The sequence below is a fragment of the Myotis daubentonii genome, chromosome 17 (assembly GCF_963259705.1).
Source record: "Myotis daubentonii chromosome 17, mMyoDau2.1, whole genome shotgun sequence".
Classification (NCBI taxonomy): Eukaryota; Metazoa; Chordata; class Mammalia; order Chiroptera; family Vespertilionidae; genus Myotis; species Myotis daubentonii.
The window spans coordinates 37,276,921-37,298,693 of record NC_081856.1 but is presented as its reverse complement, the minus strand read 5'-3'; the positions used below and the strand labels follow the sequence as shown (position 1 = coordinate 37,298,693).

Below are 21,773 nucleotides of genomic sequence, written 5' to 3'. Positions count from 1 at the left end.
ACACTGAAGGGGCTGTGGCCAGCCTGCAAACAGCCATTAGCCCCTCACCCAGGCTGGCCAGGCACTCCTATATAATAAAAGGGTAATATGCAAATTGACCCTAACAGCAGAATGACTGGGAATTGGTCACTATGACACACATTGACTACCAGGGGGCAGATGTTCAATGCAGGAGCTGCTCCTGGTGGTCAGTGCGCTCCCACAGGGGGAAGTCTGCTCAGCCACAAGCCAGGCTGATGGCTGCCAGTACAGCGGTGGGAGCCTTTCCCGCCTCCTCAGCAGAGCTAAGGATGTCTGACTGCCAGCTTAGGCCCAATCCCCCCCAGGGTGGTCATCCCCTGAGGGGTCCCAGACTGCGAGAGGGCACAGGCCGGGCCGAGGGACCCTCCCAAGTGCACAAATTTTTGTGCACCGGGCCTCTAGTAGTAACATAAATGGAAAATACTGGGGGAAACTAGGTTTAGGTTACAGGGGCTCTCTTTGTAATGTTTTTGCAACTTCCTGTGAATCTACAATTATTTCAAAATAAAACGTTGAAAAACACATATACTTGTATACACAAGGAAGTTCATAAGATAATGAAACACAGCCAATTTTATTCAAATTCTCCAAAATTTATACTCAAGATGTTGTTTCTGCAATGTATGTCACCCTTTATATAATGGACTTATTATCTTCACTTGTATAGTTTTCTTGTTTTTTTTTTTCCTTTACAGTTCTTCAGTAGAAGCCAGAGTCTTGAGTTGCCCAGTTAGGAGCCTAAAATATAAAAAAAGAGAGGGTAAGAAAAAAAGTAATTTTTTAAAAAATGTTTAAAAATATATTTTATTGATTTTTTACAGAGAGGAAGGGAGAGAGATAGAGAGTCAGAAACATTGATGAGAGAGAAACATCGACCAGCCGCTTCCTGCACATCCCCCACCGGTGATGTGCCCGCAACCCAGGTACATGCCCTTGACCGGAATTGAACCTGGGACCTTTCAGTCCGCAGGCCGACGCTCTATGCACTGAGCCAAACCGGTTTTGGCAAAAAAAGGTAATTTTTGAAAAAACTTAGAAAAAGTGATACAAGCATTTCCTTTTAGCACTATTCCTGCCAAACCATTCTCTAAGATTTTAACAACCTCTGCAACTGTTAAATGTCAGATGTTCCACTTAGAGCAAAATAAACCTATCAAAATACCATCTGATATTTTTGAGCAATTATGAAGTATAACAATGACAAAATATTATACTAAAAATCAATACAAATTGATCCCAAATCATACAAAAAATCCATTATATAAAAGATATTTTTCAGGCTCAGTTATTCTACACTTGATTGGAATAGGCATTGACAATAATTTCCTAATTCATCCTTCTCTTTTAAGGACTGTTAAGGACACAAACCTGTTGCTAAAACTTCAATCAAATGAGGTCCTTGAATGTTCCAATGCTGCTTCCTTAAAACTTCACATTCCCCACTTACACATAAACACAATGGCTAGAGAGTTAAAAGTGGTCTAGAATTCCAAAATTACAAAGTCATGCAAGTTGTTTTAATGTCTAATATGTAGGATCTCTATCAAAAAGGGGGATATATTTTCTGAAAAAGTTAAATCTGATAAAATCAAATTTTAAAAGATTAACACTAACAGATATAATAAAATCACATTTTACAGGAAGCGTTTCTTTAGATTTAAAAAAACAAATTTCAAGCACTTAAAAGAGGGCTATACATATAACTTGTCACCTTCCACTATCAAAATTATGTGTTGAAAACCCTGAGGAAATGAGTTCATGAAGTCACACAGTAAGAGTAAAAGGAAACTCTAATTTTTTTTACTTTCCCTAACAAATGCATGTAATACATCTAAGAAAAATTCTCTTTCATTTAGTAATTTAAACAAAATGTTCATACCCCCAACAAACAGAAATGCAAAATCAGATACAACTGACATTACAATGTTCTCAAAGTAAGTCCATTTAACAATTATGTTACAGTATTGCTAAATCCCATATAAACAGAAAATGTGTGGTTCTTACCTCTGACCTACTATTCTGATTAAGTTTCTTCTCAATATTCATGGCCAACATCTGGCTTCTAAATGAAAGGCTTTTGGTCTTTTCAATCACTTGCTGATAGGGTGAGACTGCATTGTTACCCATAACCACATGACCCTAAAATAAGACAGAGGAAAATTGATCCTGTAATGTTAATGACCATTTCCCAGGTACATCATAAGCATGACATGACAACATTAAATGACTGCTGCACATTTTTATGTACTAGAGCAGCCGTGGGCAAACTACAGCCTGCGGGCTGGATCCAGCCCGTTTGAAATGAATAAAACTAAAAAAAAAAAAAAAAAAGACCGTACCCTTGTATGTAATGATGTTTACTTTGAATTTATATTAGTTCACACAAACACTCCATCCATGCTTTTGTTCCGGCCCTCCGGTCCAGTTTAAGAACCCATTGTGGCCCTCGAGTCAAAAAGTTTGCCCACCCCTGTACTAGAGAGATGACAATATTTACCCAATTAAAAAAATAGGAGTTTGCTGTTTCCTTCAAAGAGCTATTATTATACATTAAAACACAACAAATTCTTAATAGACTAAAGTTTCCTAATGAATATTCAGGAAAAAGTATAAAGTAACCAGCAACTGCTATCTAGTTATGTAGGACAGTTAGCTTAATACTTACTAATTTGGAATCAATCTTGGCATCCAGTCTTGCATTTCTAATCAAATTGACAATCCACCTTTCCGCTTCTTCTGGAGTCATGTTCAGCTTATCTGCCAACATACTAATGAAAAAGTAAAAAGGACATTAACTGAGTCTAAAAACTTAGTTTTAAGTACATAGTCTTTGACCCACATATGTTAATAAAATAAGCAAAGTAGAAATAACCTCATAACTTAAGGAAGTGCAAAAGCAGTTGGCAAATATTTTGTGAAAAGTCAAAACTAACCTCTATAGGGAAATTATATTAATGTAAGCTCCAATATGTTTATCACACACATTAAAATTATTACTTCCATACTTTGTTTTTATCTACAATTGAAAACGGGTCCAAGAATTATTCTAGAACAGCTTTTAAATTTCGGACACACACCATATCTAATAAGCTATTCAGCTATACTAAATTAAATCCCATCACAGTAATCTTTTTTGACATATGTTGCATATTTTATAGTAAACAGATTCATAACTTAGCCTACAAATCTACGGAGTTGTATATAAAGGGATAAAAACAGTTTTAATATGCATTTTAATAGAGAGATGACTATCATATGTGCCTACAACCATTTAGTGAAGAAACTTATCAACAGAGAAATGTTCCAAATCATAAATGGAAATAACTTTTTAATAGACAATAAACTCAATACTATTTTATTCAGCATTTGAAATTTGTCAGCTGAAGAAAAAAGGAAGCCAGAGACAAATGCTTCCCTTTCCCTGCAATTAAAAAAAAAAGGGGGGGGGGGACTGAATATCAAATAACTTTAAATTAGAGGCAGAGATAGGCAAGCATAAATTAGTGAATGTAGTAATTTGTCATAATTCATAATTAGTATACAGTGAAAATAAGTCTACTTTGAGACTTAAAGATAAGCCATTTACAGATATAAGGGTTTACTGAAATTTTATTTCAAATTACTTCAGATTTTGCATTATATAAATCATGTCCATGTCATCCTAATTACTCTGTATTTTTTTTCAAAACATCTACCATACTTTATAACTTTATCTTTATTTAATATCTGTTTCTTTTTCTGGATTTTAAGTTCTGAGTATGTGCTCCCTGCTATCTTATCGTCTCAATGCCTGGCCAGAAAGTTGCTTATTCACACTTGTAATATTTTCTTATTGAATAACTTAGTTATACTGTTGTTATAATATATATATATATATACTAGGGGCCCGGTGCACGAAATTCGTGCACTGGGTGTGTGTGGGGGGGCGGGGGGAGTGTCCCTGAGCCCAGCCTGCCCCCTCTCACATACTGGGAAGCCCTCAGGCGTTGACCCCCATCACCCTCCAATCGCAGGATCGGCCCCTTGCCCAGGCCTGATGCCTCTGGCCTAGGCGTCCGGCCCGGGCAGCGGGGACCCGCAGTGGCAGCGGCCCCGCGATGGTGGGCTTCGCTTTAGGCCCAGGCAAGGAACCCCTAGCTCCTGGGACTGCCAGCTTCGACCGTGCACAGCTCCCATCGCTGGCTCCACCCCTACTTCCTGCTATCACTGGCCAGGGCAGAAAAGGCACCTGATTCTCCAATCATGGCTGGGGGGCAGGGCAAAGGCAGCCCCAGCTCTTAGCTCCCCCCTGGGTTTCCGATCACTGTCAGTGGCAGGGGGCTTCTTCCTGCTTTCCCTTTCGCCTCCCTGCATTGTGCCACATATGCAAATTAACCGCCATCTTGTTGGCAGTTAACTGCCAATCTTAGTTGGCAGTTAATTTGCATATAGCCCTGATTAGCCAATGAAAAGGGTATCGTCGTACGCCAATTACCATTTTTCTCTTTTATTAGTATAGATATTTAGTATACCTAAGCCAGTGGTTCTCAACCTGTGGGTCACGACCCCTTTGGCAGTCAAACGACCCTTTCACAGGGGTCACCTAAGACCATCCTGCATATCAGATACTTACATTACGATTCATAACAGTAGCAATATTACAGTTATGAAGTAGCAACAAAAATAATTTTATGGCTGGGTCACAACATGAGGAACTGTATTTAAAGGGCCAGAAGGTTGAGAACCACTGGCCTAAGCGACTGAAAGACCAGTTGCTATGATGAACACTGACTACCAGGGGGCAGACGCTCTTCCCGCCCTCCCTCCTTCCCTCTGAGATTCGTCAGTTTATTCCATGTTTCCATGCCTGTGGTTTCTGCTCATGCATTGAGCATCTGCCCCCTGGTGGTCAGTGCATGTCATAGCTACAGAATGGTCAGACGGTCGCTTAGGCTTTTATATACACAGATCACTACGCATAACATATTTAACTTTTTTATAAAGTTGAACACTACCTTTTAAAAAAGTTTTTGCATACTCTTGAAAAGGCAAAATAATAGAAAGGAAGAACAAATGATTGGTTGCCAGGGGTTAAAGAAAGGTGGCAGTGGGGGGGAAGCGGGGGGAGAGTGGGTATGGCTATAAAAGAGCCAATTAAGGATCCTTGTGGTGACAAAAATGGTCTGTATCTGAATGCTTCAATATCAATATGCTGGTTGTGATGCTGTTTTGCAAGATTGACAGAAATTGTATGAAGAACACAGGGGATCTCTATTTTTTACAACTGCTTATAAATCTATAATCATCTCAAAATAAAAAGTATAATGAAAAAAGGAGGTTTTGCATCAAAATTATTTAGGAGCTATAAAAAATACAGATACTGAGATCTTCCTCCAGAGAACGTTTTCATTTCTAGGCTTTGAGCTCAGTCATCCATTATTTTTCCATCTTTTTTTTCTTAAAATAAAATAACAACTTCCCACTTGATCTAATATGCAGTTAGGACTACAAATCACTAACTTAGAACAATGATTCCCCAAGGTTAATTGTAAAAGAATCACCTGGGAAGCTTTAAACCCAGATTCTCAAGTTCTGATCCCAGAGATTCTGATTCAGAAGGTCCAGGTTAAGCCAGAAAAATCTATTCTTTTTATGTTTAAAAACCTCTGGACTGGAGAACAATACATTAACAATTTTCTTAATGTATTCTTTAAAGGTAAACATTACCTCAATTGATCATAATCTTGGAGTTTGCCCTATTTATAAAAGGTTAACTTATATTCAGCCATATTCTTAACCCATTAAAAACGTAAAGAGGCCTACCCCCAGGACTGAGTCCTACTGAGTGGATGCCCTATCTTCTCTTGAATCTTACAACCTGAGATCTCATTGTTGCTCTAAGAAGAATATTTCTTTTCTCACATGATGCTGCTACACTTTCTGCTCTGCCCCTACTTTCTTAATTATATACTAAAGATATTAAACCACTGATTTTTCACTCGATTACTCTAGAACAGAGATTTTTAACCTTTATCATCTCATGCACATAAACTATTTACTAAAATTCTACAGCACACCAAAAAAATATAATTTTTTGCCAAACTAAAAAAATACGTATAATTTTTTTTTCTTTTTTTTTTCATTTTTTTTTTTATTGCTTAAAGTATTACAAAGGGTATTACATATGTATCCATTTTATCCCCCCGCCCTAGACAGTCCCCTAGCCTCCCCTATCACCCAGTGTCTTATGTCCATTGGTTATGCTTATATGCATGCATACAAGTCCTTTAGTTGATCTCTTACCCCACTACCTCCTGCCCCCCAACCCTCCCCGGCATTCCCGCTGCAGTTTGACAATCTGTTTGAGGCAGCTCTGCCTCTGTATCTAAAATACGTATAATTTTGATTCATTCACACCAAATGGCTATTGTTGTGTTGGTTGTCATTTTTTTATTTGAAAAAAAGTCAGTGCCCATGACTAAAAAGTCAAGTATTGCATGTTTTAAAAATTCTTGCAGTTCACCAGTTAAAAATTGCTGCTCTAGCAGGTTGTAACTAGATGCCTAAAAATTGCAACCTGATGCAGTGGGTCTCAATCCTGGATATGCTTTGAAATACCCATTCTTAAACTACAATATAGTAGCCCTATTACACATCATAGCACAGCATACTTAGGAAATTTGATACAGAAAATTTGGGGTAGCTTCAGAGACTCTGTATTTGTAAAATAAAACAAAATAACTCTACAGAGATTCTTTGACACATAATGAAACAATGACTTATGATTTTCATTTTTATCCTCTAGCTCAAGTGACACACTCCTGATAAATTCATCTAAATCTGTTATGTCTAAAAATATCAACTGTTCAACAATGAAAAAATAAAATTTCACAGTGAGGTACAACACAATGAATGTCAGAGACCTAGTAAACACAGGCTCTGTCATTAACTAAGACTTAACCAGCCTTCAGTTTCTAGCTACAATCAAGAGGGAAGTGTACCCAATCAGTGCTTTGTAGAATTCTGTTTCCAGAACTGTTTCCAAGGTTAAACAGAGATGCCTTAGCAGGCAAGAGAGAAGCTGAATAAAGGGACAGGCTAGACAGGATGAAGGAGCTCTGATCTGATCCGCTTACACACACAGTTAACTCATGAACAATACAGGGGTTCGGGGCAACAATCCTCTGCACAAAATTCTGCGTAGAACTTTTGATTCCCCCAAAAATGAGCTAACCAAACTCTTATCAATAACATAAACAGTTGATTAACATGTATTTTGTATGTTATATGCACTATGTACTGTATTCTTACAATAAACTAGAGAAAATGTTAATACTTTTTATTTATTGAAAAAAATCTGCATAGAAGTGGACCCATGCATTGCAAACCTGTGTTGTTCAAGGTGAACTGTACATAAAATGAATATATATATATCTACACTAATAAAAGAGAAACATGGCAATTGGCGTATGACCGCTACCCTTTTCATTGGCTAATCAGCGAGATATGCAAATTAACTGTCAGCCAAGATGGCGGCCGGCAGCCAGGCAGCTTGAAACTAACATGAGGCTTGCTTGCCTCGGTGCCGGAGGATCGGAGGATCGTTGGAGGAAACCAACGTTTCCCGCCTGGGGCTGCAGGCCTCTGAGCGGGCAGTTTAAGAAACATTGTAACAAATACCGCAGGACTTCAGCCAGCAGATTCGCAACATTATAAGCAAAGGCCGGGGAGGCCTAAGAGCTGGAGCCAAGCCTCAAGGTAAAGCTGGCCCAGAATAAAAAAGAAAAAGAAAAAAAGGAGCGGTTGGGAACTTCAGTCACTCCCAGCCTGAAAACAGCCCTCAGCCCCTCACCCAGACTGGCCAGGCACCCCAGTGGGGACCTCCACCCTGAACCAGGACACCCTTCAGGGCAAACCAGCCAGCACCCACCCATGCACCAGGCCTCTACCCTATATAGTAAAAGGGTAATATGCCTCCCGGCACCGGGATCAGCGTGACGGGGGCAGCGCCCAAACCCCCTGATCGCCCTGCGACTCTGTGTGTGACAGGGGGCGGGGTCCCAACCCCCTGAGCAGCCCTGCTCTGTGCCTGATAGGGGGGAGCTCCCCAACCACCCCCCCCCACGGGCCCTGCTCTGTGTGTGATGGGGTAGAGCCATAACCTCCCCATCGGCCCTGCCCTGAGTGTGAGAGTGGCGGCGCACCAACCACATGATCGGCCCTGCTCTGTGGGTGATAGAGGGCGGTGCCCCAACCCCCTGATGAGCCCTGCTCTGTGTGTGACAGGGGCAGCGCCCAAACCCCCTGATTGGCCCTGCTCTGTGCGTGACAGGGGTGGCGCCGCAACCTCCCCATCGACCCTGCCTTGAGTGTGATGGGGCGGTGCCCCAACCCCCCAATTGGCCCTACCCTGAGTGTGACTGAGGGTGGCATCGCAACCTCCCAATCCGCCCTGCTCTGTGCATGACGGGGCGGTGCCCCCACTCCCCAATCGGCCCTGCTCTGAGCCCGACCAGGGGCTGCACCTAGGGATTGGGCCTGCCCTCTGCCACCCGGGAGCAGGCCTAAGTCAGCAGGTCGTTATCTCCCGAGGGGTCCCAAACTGCAAGAGGGCACAGGCCGGGCTGAGGGACCCTCACCTCCCCCCCAAGTGCACAAATTTTTTGTGCACCGGGCCTCTAGTGTATATATACTCATAGATATTTAGCATCACATTTGAAAACAAGCCCTGCACACACAAATTTATAAACTATGGTTCTAAAACTTGAAACCTGAGCCACATTTAAAGTGCTCAAATGCCACATGTGGCTATTGGCTACCATAGTGAACAATGCAAAAATAAAACATTTCCATCAATGTAGAAAGTTCTATTGGGAAGTCCTATTGTCAATGACTTAATAATTGTGTGTTGTTGGATTAGAACTTAACTATGATTTCTTATAGCTCTAAAATTATTCCTTAATATTTGAAGAAAATGCATTAATCTATCTATTCAAAATCATCTAAATTAGTAAAACATTCTACAGGTAGCCAAAAATGTTTAAATAACCCAAGTAAAAAGGAAATAAGAGAGAAAAGATTTCTGGACTTTAGAAAAGAAAAACTACTGAATGAGAGAAGATATATTCCAATAATACATCCAATAAGGGGTTAATATCCCAAATATGTAAGAAACTCAAACAACACCAAAACCCCCAAACAATTCAACTAAAAAACAGGCAGAAAACCTAAATAGACATTTCTCCAAAGAGGATATACAGATGGCCAACAGACATATGAAAAGGCAATCAACACCACTGATCATCATGGAAATAAAAATTAAAACCACAATGAGATATCACCTCATACCTGTCAGAACAGCTATCATTAATAAATCACTAATAGGTTAAGAAACAAATGCTAGCAAGGATGTGGAAAAAAAGAAACCCTTGTGCACTATTGGTGGGAATGCAGATTGGTGAAGCCACTGTGGAAAACAGTATAGAGGGCCCTCAAAAAATTAAATAATCATATGACCCAATAATTTCAAATGTGGGTATTTATCCAAAGAAATCCAAAACATGAAAAGATATACACATGCCTATGTTCACTGCAGCATTATTTATAATAGCCAGGATATGGAAGCAGCCAAAGTTTCCAACATATGAATGAATAGAAATGTGGTTATGTACAACAGTATAGTACTCAGCCATAAAAAAAAAAAAAGAATAAAATCTCACCATTTGAAACAACATGGATGTACCTAGAGGGTCATTATGCTAAGTGAAATAATACAGAAAGAGAGAAATATTATATGATTTCACTTATATGTGCAATAAAAAAAAAAGGAACAAAAATGTAACAAACTCAGATACAAGGACTACTACAAATTGGTAGTTAGTTACAAGATAGCCTGGGTGTTGTGGAATGGGTGAAAAAGGTGAAGAGGTTAAGAAACAATTTGATAGTTATAAAATAGTCACAGTAATGTAAAGTACAGCATAGAAAATATAGTCAGTAATCTACACTAATAAAAACGAAAGATGCAAATTGACCATACCTTTGTGACGCCTACCAGCCAATCAGGCATGAGTATGCAAATTAACCCAACAAAAATGGCAGGTTAATTTGCATACACAGACACTGAGTGGCTGGGGGGGGGGGGGCCAGGAGTGGGACGCTTGTGTCGACGCCATGGTGATGACACAGGCGTTCCACACCACCCAGCCACTCTGGGCCTCTGGGCAGCGTGGGAAGGAAGGCCCATTCTTGCATGAATCTTCGTGCATTGGGCCTCTAGTACTATAATAACTATGTATGGTGCCATGCAGGTACTAGATTTGTCAGAGTGATAACTCCGTAAAGTATATAAACTTTTAATCACTATGTTGTACACCTAAAATTAATATAATATTGTTTGCCAACTGTAATTAAAAAATAAAGTTAAAAACAAACAAACAAAAATATCCTAGCCAAGCCAGTTTTCTCAGTGGTTAGAGTGTTGGCCTGCCAACCAAAGGGTCTCAGGTTTGATTCCCAGTCAAGGGCACATACCTCATTTGCAGGTTTGATCCCTGCCCCCATCTGGGGAGAGTGCATCAGGCAACCAGTCTGTGTTTCTCTCTCACATGTTTCTCTCTTTCTCCCCTTCTTCCTTCCTCCCACTCTCTCTAAAAATCAATGGAAAAAATATCCTCCGGTGAGGATTAAAATAAAATAAATAAATACATAAATAAATCCTATATAATAAAGAGGTAATATGCAAATTAACCATCACTCCAACAAACAAGGTGGCCGCCGCCATGTGGACACAAGATGGCCCGCAGGGGTGGGCAGTTGGGATGGACCAGGCCTGCAGGGGAGGCAGTTGGGGGCAACCAGGCCTGCAGGGGAGGGCAGTTGGAGGCAATCAGGCCCGCAGGGGAGGACAGTTAGGGGTGACCAGGCTGGCAAGTGAGAGAAGTTAGGGGTGACCAGGCCAACACGGGAGGGCAGTTAGGGGTGACCAGGCCTGCAGGGGAGGACAGTTGGGGGCAACCAGGCCTGCAGGGGAGGGCAGTTAGGGACAATCGGGCGGGCAGGGGAGCCGTTAGGCGTCGATCAGACTGGCAGGGGAGTGGTTAGGGGATGATCAGGCTGGCAGCAGAAGCGGTCAGGGGCAATTAGGCAGGCAGGCGAGCGGTTGGGAGCCAGCAGTCTTGGATTGTGAGAGGGATCCCAGATTGGAGAGGGTGCAGGTTGGGCTGAGGGACACAACCCCGCCCAAACCCCCCATGCACAAATTTTGTGCACCGGGCCTCTAGTAAAATGATAACAAATAAAAAAATACACTGAGCCTGGATGGCATGGCTCAGTGGCTGAGCGTCAACCTATGAACCAGAAGATCAGGATTTGATTCTCAGTCAAGGCACAGGCCCGTGTTGCAGGTTTGATCCCCAGTGTGGGGCGTGCAGGAGGCAGCCGATCAATGCTTCTCTCTCATCATTGATGTTTCTATCTCTCTCTTTCTCTTTGAAATCAAGAAAAATATATTTTTAGAAAAATTCTTAGGTAATGATAATGTTACATAAAAGTTTATTGTAACAGTCCCACTATAGTATCTTATTTGAGCTACACATCTCAAATAAGTAGATAGGACAAATACTTTTATCTATTTTACTGGTAAGGATAGTAAACTGAATCATAAGAAGCAAAATAATGAGTACAAGGCCCCAGAGTTAATAAAAAGGACTAAAACTGGAACAAACTTTCTTATTCATGGTACTCTCAAAGCACACACCAAAGTGACAAAGCACTGTCATGGACAAAAATATGAGCTAATACCAAGGAAAGAAATGTATTCACTCAACAAATATTTATGAGCATCTACACTGTACAAAGTTAGTATACTGAGTGCTAAAGGTATCAAAAGGAAAATCTGCTTCAAAATAAACACCCAAGTGATCAAATTCTAAATATGGGGAAATTTCAACAAGGGAAATAAAAATATTAGCACCCTTCTTTCACAAGCCTGATTATAAATCTTAAAAGAAAAAAACAAAAAAGCAATGCTAGCAGTCTGGTATCTATTGTCCAGCAGAGTCCCACATATAGATAAGTGACACCTATCTATTTCACAACCACAACATACTAGGAACGTGCAAGTATTCTTTAGGAGAATCAGATTTTTAAAAGTATGGATCTGCTAGCTATAGTAAAATACTAAAAAACCTGAAATTAAAGCTTCAATTCCCATAGGAAAAAGTCCCATGATCACACTATACTTCTAGCTCTGAATAACCCACTTCAATGACAACCACTAAAACTAGGCAAGCAAGTATGGATGCCTTAGCAAAAACAAAAGTCACTAAAGAAAAACTTTGGTCTACACACAATTCCTAAGAGGCAAACATTAAAGTAGTAAGTTTTAAAATATTATGGAGTATTTACTGTTTGTCTTCATCTGTGGCCAAAGGAATTGGTTATTTTTCAAATTCTAATACATAAAATTAGTTTCTAATAGGTTATGTAAGTTTCACATTCCCCCCCCCCCATACTTTTCTCACACAATAGAGAACATTTCAACTAAAATTCACCATAATTTTTCCATGTTTCAACATTTTAAGATGTCATTGGAGTTTACTATATAAGAATTCAAATATATAATCAAATAAAACAAACTCAATTAACTGAAATGATTACCAAATGTGGTCTTTCAAGAATATTTCCGATTTACTAAGGGCTAAATCCTTATTTGAACTCCTGCTGAAAACCACTCTAAAACTATATTCTCCTCTTTTCTTCCTATTATAGTAGTCTTTTTAAAAAAGTAACTGATAAATAACATTGCCTTGAAGTTATCATTTTCAAAAATCACGTTGTGCCACACACAGAAGCTAAAGATATTTTTGAGTCTGTTAACCCAGAATTCAAACAAAAGTTACAATTTTTAATCTCTATCAGACTGTTTCCTTTTTCTTCTAAAGCAAAAAAAAATTCAATTAACTAGAATCCTATTAAGTGTACTTTACAATAAATGGCAATTTCTAGAAATTTAAAAGTATAAAATACAAATCAAATCAGGATGTTCTTACTTAATGCTGATACACTGGTGGATGCGACAAAAAGTCTCAAATATGAAGAGACGAGCATTTTCAATAAAATCCTCAAGACAAGCCACCAAGAAGAAGTCATTCACAAGCACCTATGTGTATAAAATGAAGAAAAAAATTAATGGCACTTGACTCATTAACTTTGTTTGCCTTACTAATTGTTCCTATTCACTAGAATTCTCTCATCTATGATCACAAGTTCTACACAACACTTTCTGGCACACTATATTGAAGCTTCTAATATAAGTTAAACAAGTAAATGCTATAAGAAAAAGACGTAAGAACTGCAATGTTTCCTTGTTCCAGTGATGATTTGAACAATATTGTGACAAATTAGCTTTGTACTGTCCATTCTCCTACATAAATGCTCTATAGATAGCATATCTTTTCCAGTTATTTCAAATAGTTATGAATGAAGCAAAGATATGCATATTTCTGTGATAGTTAATAGATTTGTAAATCTACAAAGGAAAAATATCCAAGGGATGGTATCATAATTAAAAGAGAACATTTTATTTATTTATTTATTTTTTTAAATATATTTTATTGATTTTTTACAGAGAGGAAGGGAGAGAGATAGAGAGTTAGAAACATCAATGAGAGAGAAACATCGATCAGCCGCCTCCTGCACATCTCCTACTGGGGATGTGCCCGCAACCCAGGTACATGCCCTTGACCGGAATCGAACCCGGGACCTTTCAGTCCGCAGGCCGACGCTCTATCCACTGAGCCAAACCGGTTTCGGCAAAAGAGAACATTTTAATAGTAACCAAGTGCTCCTCTGTCTTAGCAAGGCCTAGATACTTAATATAAGATACACAGAAATACTTAATAATGCTATATGACATGTTAGTAATATTGATGACTATATGAACACATATTACACTAGATTCTAATTTAAATTTTGTCCAGAGTTTGAAAATCACCTCAGAAGGTATATTTACATGATAATTTTCTCTTTCTTAGAGAAAGGAATCTTAGTCCTTCAACATATTTGGTCCATCATTGTGCTAATATTCGGGTTCAAAAATGAAATGGACATATAGTAACTTGTGGATTTGGTAAACGCATTTAATAGATAAATTCTTAGTTTAACTTGTTAAAACTTCAAAACTAACTTAATTAAAAGAAAAACAACATACCCATAAACCTAACTCTTTCAGTTGCTCTGAGGGTACTTTAGTTTGCACTACCCAAGAGAAGAAACTATAGTTATAAAAATCACACTTTTAGCTTGCCTGATTTATAGCAAATGTTAAATATAATCGTGAAAATTTCTAAAAATAGGCCCACTTACAAAACAAATTAGGACTCATAGTTGTGATATGCAATTCCAAACAACCTTGCCCATAGATATTAAATATTTCACATATTTACTTATTCAGGATAAGACATGGAATTATGGGTGTATGTGTGAATTTATAATACACTCAATGTTTAACAAGCTGTCCTAACTAAAAGGATACACACATGGCAACAACATTAAAAATGTTTTCATACCAGCACATTTCTAAAAAATATGCCACTTTAAGATTAATATACATTCCTGATAGAATTACTTTAATAAAACACTGCAAGGTTAATTCTTACAATACATAAAAATTTAAGAATGCTATTAATGTATAAGAAAAAATTCATACTTACAGATTCACATTCCCTTAGCTTTTTCTGAGCCCCATCAAAGTCAAAGTTAACATATAAACATTCAACAAACTCTGTAATTGGATCTTTATATGTGTAAGACTCCTGTAAAATAAAGTCAAAGGTCAAACTGGATCTAATTCAACATTGTTTGGTAGATTGTCCCTAGACTATCCCAATCTTCCTATTTTCTCCTCCGTTCCCATTAATTTCTAGCAAATTACCTAGTATTTATCTTCTCAAAGCAATTGCTTGTATCCTGATTCCAGGCCACACCTTAAGCTTTTAATGCCTTCCAGACCAAGTTCTCTAAATTCTCATCCTAGAACCATCCTAAAAGCTTTCAAATTCCTCTGATCCCACAAGTATCCCTTACAGTGATGAACTTACCCAAGTATAATAGTATTTACACCCTACTGAAGGAAATTGCATTTTTAAATTTAATTTATTCTTATGTCAAGTAAATATTTAGGTTCTTTTCTAACTCACAGTGACTGTTGAGAGACTCACTAAATGAACGAATAGGGCCGCAGCTGTTACACAACTTGGAAACTACTATTGTAGTCAATGTAAAGGCCATTACTCTGAAATTATGCAGACAGTGACCTCCCAACAAACAGTTCTAGGCTCCAGATCTTTCACTCTTTGCAGTAAGAGCAACACTAATATACAGTGTATATTAAATATCCACCTAGCAGAGAACAGTATCATTCATACCACATCTAACATTATATCTTGAGCTTAAAGATAGTAAATATCCATTTGGGACTCTTGGGCTCTTCTTCATGTATACTTTCCTCCTATTTTTAAAACATCTTTACCTTAAAATGAGTAGTTCTTGGGGGAAAAAAAGGCATATTAAAAAAAAAAAAGAAATCAATACAGATTTAAGTTTTTACCTGTTGAATCACTTTGACTAGATCTTTTAGGACCTGCCGGCGTTTTCGAACATCTTTGTTTGTTATGACTGCTGTAGTCAAATAGCGAAGAATATGTGGACACATAGTCTGAATTGCATTAAGATACCTAAGGTAAAAATACAAAGGCTATTTAATATTAATAACTTACCAAGTTTTTCTAGACCTATAATCATATATTAAGTGCTTAAAAGGAAACACTCAAACAGCCCATTACATTGTACTGTTTAAGCAATCTAAGATTACAAACACTGAAGAATGAATACTATAAAGGTCACCTCCTCCAAGGAAATGCCAGTTGATACTGCCCAATTTGGAGTGAGACTCACTTAAAAGGTAGATAACCCTATTATAACTGTTGCGTAAAAGTTATTTTGGAAGACCCTATATATGCCACCAGTCTATTCCAAAAGACTAAGCAATGACTTTCAGTTATTCACCTAGAACAAATATGTGAAAAATTTCTATGTGCAAATTACTCATCATAATCAGAAAAACAGGCATTTATACAAATTAAAATATTCAGAAAATGAAAGACTGGAAACTACAGAAAGAAAGAAACTATTACAGTATTACAGGGCTTTGGTTAAACGGGCAGTACTGGTAATTAGAAAAAAAGGACTACATGTTAAGACAAATGTCAACTGGTCTTGGTTAAGATTTAGCAAATCCAGCTATTCTGACTATCTGCAACTGAACACTCTCTGTTATACCTAGCATTTCTTCTGCTCAAGGTTTCTTAAATAGCTCCCCAATTTTTATCCAACACTATGACAAGCTTAGAAATATTTGTCAGTAGCCCTGGCCGGTTTGGCTCGGTGGATAGAGGACTCAAGGGTCCTGGATTCGATTCCAGCCGGAGGCATGTGCCTGGATTGCAGGCTCGATCCCTGGTGGGGGGGTGTGCAGGAGGCAGCCGTTCAATGATTCTCTTTCATCACTGATGTTTGTATCTCTCTCTCCCTCTCCCTCCCTCTGAAATCAATAAAGAAATAAAAATAAATATTTGTCATTAAAGTCCATTCCTCTTAGCTGAATATTCAAGCCCCAAAGTACCCATCCACATCCATCTCCCACCAAACCATCATTGACTGCTTTCTGCTTTCCTTACTTACACCTCCCTCCACATGGATTGCTCTTACAAATACAAAACTCTGAAACTTAAATTCTAGCCATCCGTTAAGGTCAAGCTCAGTTGCCTGATCTTCCAAGTTGCCCTGTAATATTAGTAAATCTTTATATATTGTATTGTAGATTCCCCATAAAATGTTACCTGAACTCTTTTTTTAAAAAAAAAAATATTTCATTGATTTTTTTTATAGAGAGGAAGGGAGAGGGATAGAGAGCTAGAAACATCGATGAGAGAGAAACATCGATCTGCTACCTCCTGCACACCCCCTACTGGGGATGTGCCTGCAACCAAGATACATGCCCTTGACCGGAATCAAACCTGGGACCCTTCAGTCCGCAGGTCGACGCTCTATCCACTAAGCCAAACTGGTCAGGACTGTTTGAACTCTTTAGAGGACCCTAGAATCTAACAACATCTCAAAATAATATCTAGTTCCACTCCACCTTATATTCCTTCCAAACAAGACAGGGTATAAAAAGAATCAACACTTATTCAAGAATAAAACAATTTCTAGGAAAAGATAATTAAACAAATCAGCTAAAAGTTTTATTATCTGAAAAATTAAGACTGAGATTCAGGCAAAAAATTTTAAATTGCACTATTGGTTCAGAACAATTGTATGTCTCTACACTATTGCCAGACATCTCATATACAAGTTCAGGAAAGCATGATTATTGCTCTTAGTATCAGTTTTGAAGTAGGTAATTTTAGTGGGCACTTAGGGAACTCATTCATATATTTGTTCATATAGTATTACAAAAACTAAATTCATTGTATATGACATTAAACATTTATTTTTACTTTTCCTAATTTTAATATTATTGTACCCAAAGATCTTCATTTTCTTTTCTTTTTTTTTGGAGAATGAGTTCCTTGGGAAATCATCTCTCTCTTTCTGTGAGTATATAGCAGAGGTTAGCAAAATGCATATACTACTAGTAAAGTGCCAGATAATGAAGACTTTAGGGTTTGCAGACCAAGAGAGCAAATTTGAGGACATTATGCAGGCACTTATATAAAAAGAAATTAAATCTCCAACGTATTTTATTGAAAAATTAAAAATATAATAGTTTAGTAGCAAATTTTTAAATATAGGTCTACTAATGAGAAGAATTAAATTTCTTTACTGAGGATAACTTCATTTAATTGGGTTCAAAAGTTAGAGACTCCTATCACGAAAATTTATTCCAACTGTTGATCTGTTAATGATGATCTGTATGAGATTATACATATTTGATACTTAAAAATGTTTTTCAAGAACATCAGTACCACCAAATATGGCTATCAATGAACAAACATATGCTTTTAATTTAGCATATTCGTAACTTGGCAAAAATTTGCGCAATTCTGCTAAATTGTTCTTTTGATATTGCCTTTTAATATATCATTATATTGCAAATGAATCACTTCTAATTTAACTTCACAGTTTAATGAATTTTAAATATGGAAACTTCCTTTTGTAATTAAAATGAGGTCTAAAACTTTCTGGAATTGTTTTTTGGGCTCAAAAAATATATCTGCTGAAATTTTGTGTGGGAATATTTCTTTAAAATTTTTTTAAAATATATTTTTATTGATTTCAGATAGGAAGGGAGAGGGAGAGGGAAACATGATGAGAACCATTGATTGGCTGCCTCCTGCATGTCCCCCACTAAGGTTGAGCCCACAACCCAGGCATGTCCACTTGACTGGAATTGAACCTGGGACCTTTCAGTCTGTAGGCCAATGCTTTATCCACTAAGCCAAACCAGTTAGGGCTCATGTTCTTTTAACCTTTGAAAGAATGAAAAATATATAAAGTGGCTAGACACTTGTTAATTGTCATCAAAATGACTATCCTCTATAATTAACAACTAAGCCATATTGGTAACATCCACCGACTTATAATATAATAAAAGCCTAGTATGTTAAGTGTCCGGTTGTCTGTTCAACCGATCAAAGTGTAATATTCTAATGATATGCTAAGGCTGCTCAATTGCTCGCTATGACGTGCACTGGCTACCAGGGGTCAGACATTCAGACGGGTAGATTAGCTTGCTGCTGGGGTCTGGGCTGATAGGGACTGAGTGAGATGGGCTGGCCATGCCCTGGAGCCCTCCCCCACGTGGTCCCTCCCTGGCTGGCCAACCTCCTGTGTCCCTTCCTGGTCCTAATCATGCACCGGTGGGGTCCCTTGGAGAGCTGGTTTTGGCCCTATCCTGCATGCCAGGTCAAGGGACCCCACTGGTGCATGAATTTGTGCACTGGGCCTCTAGTTACAGTATAAGTACTATTTTACTTTGTAATTTTAGGTTGAATTTTAATAAACATTATCTAGGCTATAACAAAAATTAATTTATAGAGCCATTCAGGGCATGATAATAGTGGTTGAGTGCTACTTTTCTTGTTCAGAAAATTTCCAATCTCACCTCAAGCTCAAAAATGTCACAATTAAAGTTTGTCATTGTGAAGCCATCCAATTGCTGTATAGTAGGGAAAAATCAAGATATTCTATTTGTATTTTTTTTTGTAAACGTTATTTTATTTTTTTTAATATATATTTTATTGATTTTTTACAGAGAGGAAGGGAGAGGGATAGAGATTTAGAAACATCTATGACAGAGAGAAACATCGATCAGCTGCCTCCTGCACATCTCCTACTGGGGATGTGCCTTCAACCAAGGTACATGCCCTTGACCGGAATCGAACCTGGGACCCTTCAGTCCTCAGGCAGACACTCTAATCCACTGAGCCAAACCAGTTAGGGCTCTATTTGTATTTCTGACAGAAATTAATGGATTGGTAACAGTTAACTCTACAAGAGTAAATAAGCTCACTGTGGTTCAATAAAACACAGATTCAAGTATTTTCCAAAAAGTACATTGTGATAAGTAATACAATCAATAATGATAAGCTCTGAATACCTCACAAGCTTTGTAAATTAGATCAACTATGCCTTTTTCTTCTTCATACATATTTACCACCAAAAGTTTTAGCACAACTTAGCCAATTCCATTTCAGGCTGTATTAAATTAGTATTTTTCTTAACTTTAAAAATATTTCACCTATAGGTTTTCCACAGAAGACTATCATAGAGACATGTTCTTCAGTCACTCCACTAGATTCCTCAAATTAACAACTAAGCCATATTGGTAACATCCACCGACTCATCAAGAGCCAAAGAAAACCACTAAAAATCATATGCATTGTTTTTTAATTGATTATTGATGTTGCTCCCAATATTTTCAACCCTGAAACTGTCCTCATCAAATTTTTAACTTGTTTATTTTTTCTAGACCTATTTCTTTGGCTGCTGCAATTGAACATGAAACAGAATCACTATTAGAAAATGGCATTCTTTACTTGACTAACAAAAGAGCCACTCAGAAATTTACTTTGGTTAAAGCCTCATTTTCATTAATTTTTATGAGGAAATTTTGCTGATAAGATATTATTTTAAATTTCCCAATTTTTCTGACAGTTGCTTTGCTGTAAGTGGGAATATTATAATGAGCGCTTACAGTCCGGTAATGTGGATGTATACTGTATCCTTTCAGCATACCTACAATGATAATTCAATGCTTTGCTTTCTAATTCGAGACAAAATAATTTCTACCCCATTGTGGCTTAAAAGCACATTTCTTGCTTTGACAGGATGAGTATGCACTAATAATAAAACAAAACGTAGCAGTGTGGTGATAAACAGCACTTGAAACTACTGTCTAGGTATGTGGCAACTCTGGGATTTATAGTGCACAGAGCAGTAACTGTGAGGCAAGGAGAGTGTAACAATATATATCTCTGTCACAACTCAACTCTGCCATACCTTCAAAAGCTGCCAAAGACAACACAGCAAGAACCCCCTTATCCATGATTTTGGTTTGCACAGTTTCAGTTACCTGTAGTCAATCATAATCCAAAAATATTAAATGAAAAATTCCAGAAATAATTCCTAAGTTTTAAATTGCAAGTTCTAAGTATTGTTATAAAATCTCAAGCTGTTATGCTCCATCCTGCCCACAAAGTGCTGCATTTCTTGGTCTAACATAGTCACACTGTATACAGGGTTGTTCATATGGAAAATACAGTAATTGATAAGAATCAACTCTGTTTCATGTACTCACAACTGTAAACCTACTTTTGCCCACGCCTGGGTGTATACAGTACTTGCCTACACATTAGACAATTGGTAGCCAACTCAGATCCAGCTGTAGTATTGCAGTGTTTGCCTTCAGGTAACCCTTATTTTACTTAACAATGGTCCTAAAACCATTCACATAGCTTTTATTACATATACTAGAGGCCCGGTGCACGAAATTTGTGCACTGGGGTGTGTGTGTGTGTGTGTGTGTGTGTGTGTGTGTGTGTGTGTGTGTGTGTTCCTCAGCCCAGCCTGCCCCCTCACAGTCCGGGAGCCCTCAGTGGATGTCCTATTGATGGCAACAGAGGCTCGGAGCAGGCGCCCCGTGTGTGTGTGTGTGTGTGTGTGTGTGTGTGTGTGTGTGTGTGTGTGTCCCCGTTGGGGGCCTGCCCCCAGCCACATCGGAGGCTCGGAGAAGGCACTGTGTATGTGTGTGTATGTGTGTCCACTGGGGGCCTGCCCCCAGCAACACCATGGAGGCTTGGAGCAGGCGCCCCTGTGTTGATCTCTCAGGCTCCTGGCAGTGCCTGCGTGTTGTTCTCTCCCTTGAGCGGCAGCCAAGGTGGGAAGCTTGGCTTCCTCCATCGCCGAGGGCAACCCAAGCCTCCAGCTCCGTGGAAGCTTGGCTTCTCTGCTGCGGCTGCACAAGGCTTGGCTTCTTTGCTGCGGCCTCAGCGGAGAAGCCAAGCCTTTTCAGTCTTCACTCCGTGCCTGTGTATGCAAATTAACCGCCATCTTTGTTGGGTTAATTTGCATACTCATCTGATTGGATGGTGGGCGTAGTGGAGTGACACAGATTTGCATGTTTCTCTTTTATTAGTGTTGACCACAGGCCCAGGGCACAAAATTCATGCACAGGTGTATGTGTCCCTCAGCCAAGCCTGAACCCTCTC

General features: G+C 38.6%; 1 protein-coding gene across 2 annotated transcripts in view; it reads right to left on the bottom strand.

The window, feature by feature from the left end:
- Nucleotides 1-576: 576 nt before the first annotated feature.
- EIF3E (eukaryotic translation initiation factor 3 subunit E) overlaps nucleotides 577-21,773 on the bottom strand; it is a 47,645-nt gene continuing 26,448 nt past the window's right edge. For both annotated transcript variants that reach the window (XM_059671910.1, XM_059671911.1), the window contains 6 exons: nucleotides 15,611-15,737; nucleotides 14,715-14,816; nucleotides 13,053-13,162; nucleotides 2,687-2,789; nucleotides 2,026-2,160; nucleotides 577-759 (listed from right to left, as the gene is read on the bottom strand). In XM_059671910.1, coding sequence (XP_059527893.1) covers nucleotides 721-759; nucleotides 2,026-2,160; nucleotides 2,687-2,789; nucleotides 13,053-13,162; nucleotides 14,715-14,816; nucleotides 15,611-15,737 — 616 coding nt within the window. In that variant the 3' untranslated portion in view covers nucleotides 577-720. The remainder of the gene's footprint in view (nucleotides 760-2,025; nucleotides 2,161-2,686; nucleotides 2,790-13,052; nucleotides 13,163-14,714; nucleotides 14,817-15,610; nucleotides 15,738-21,773) is intronic.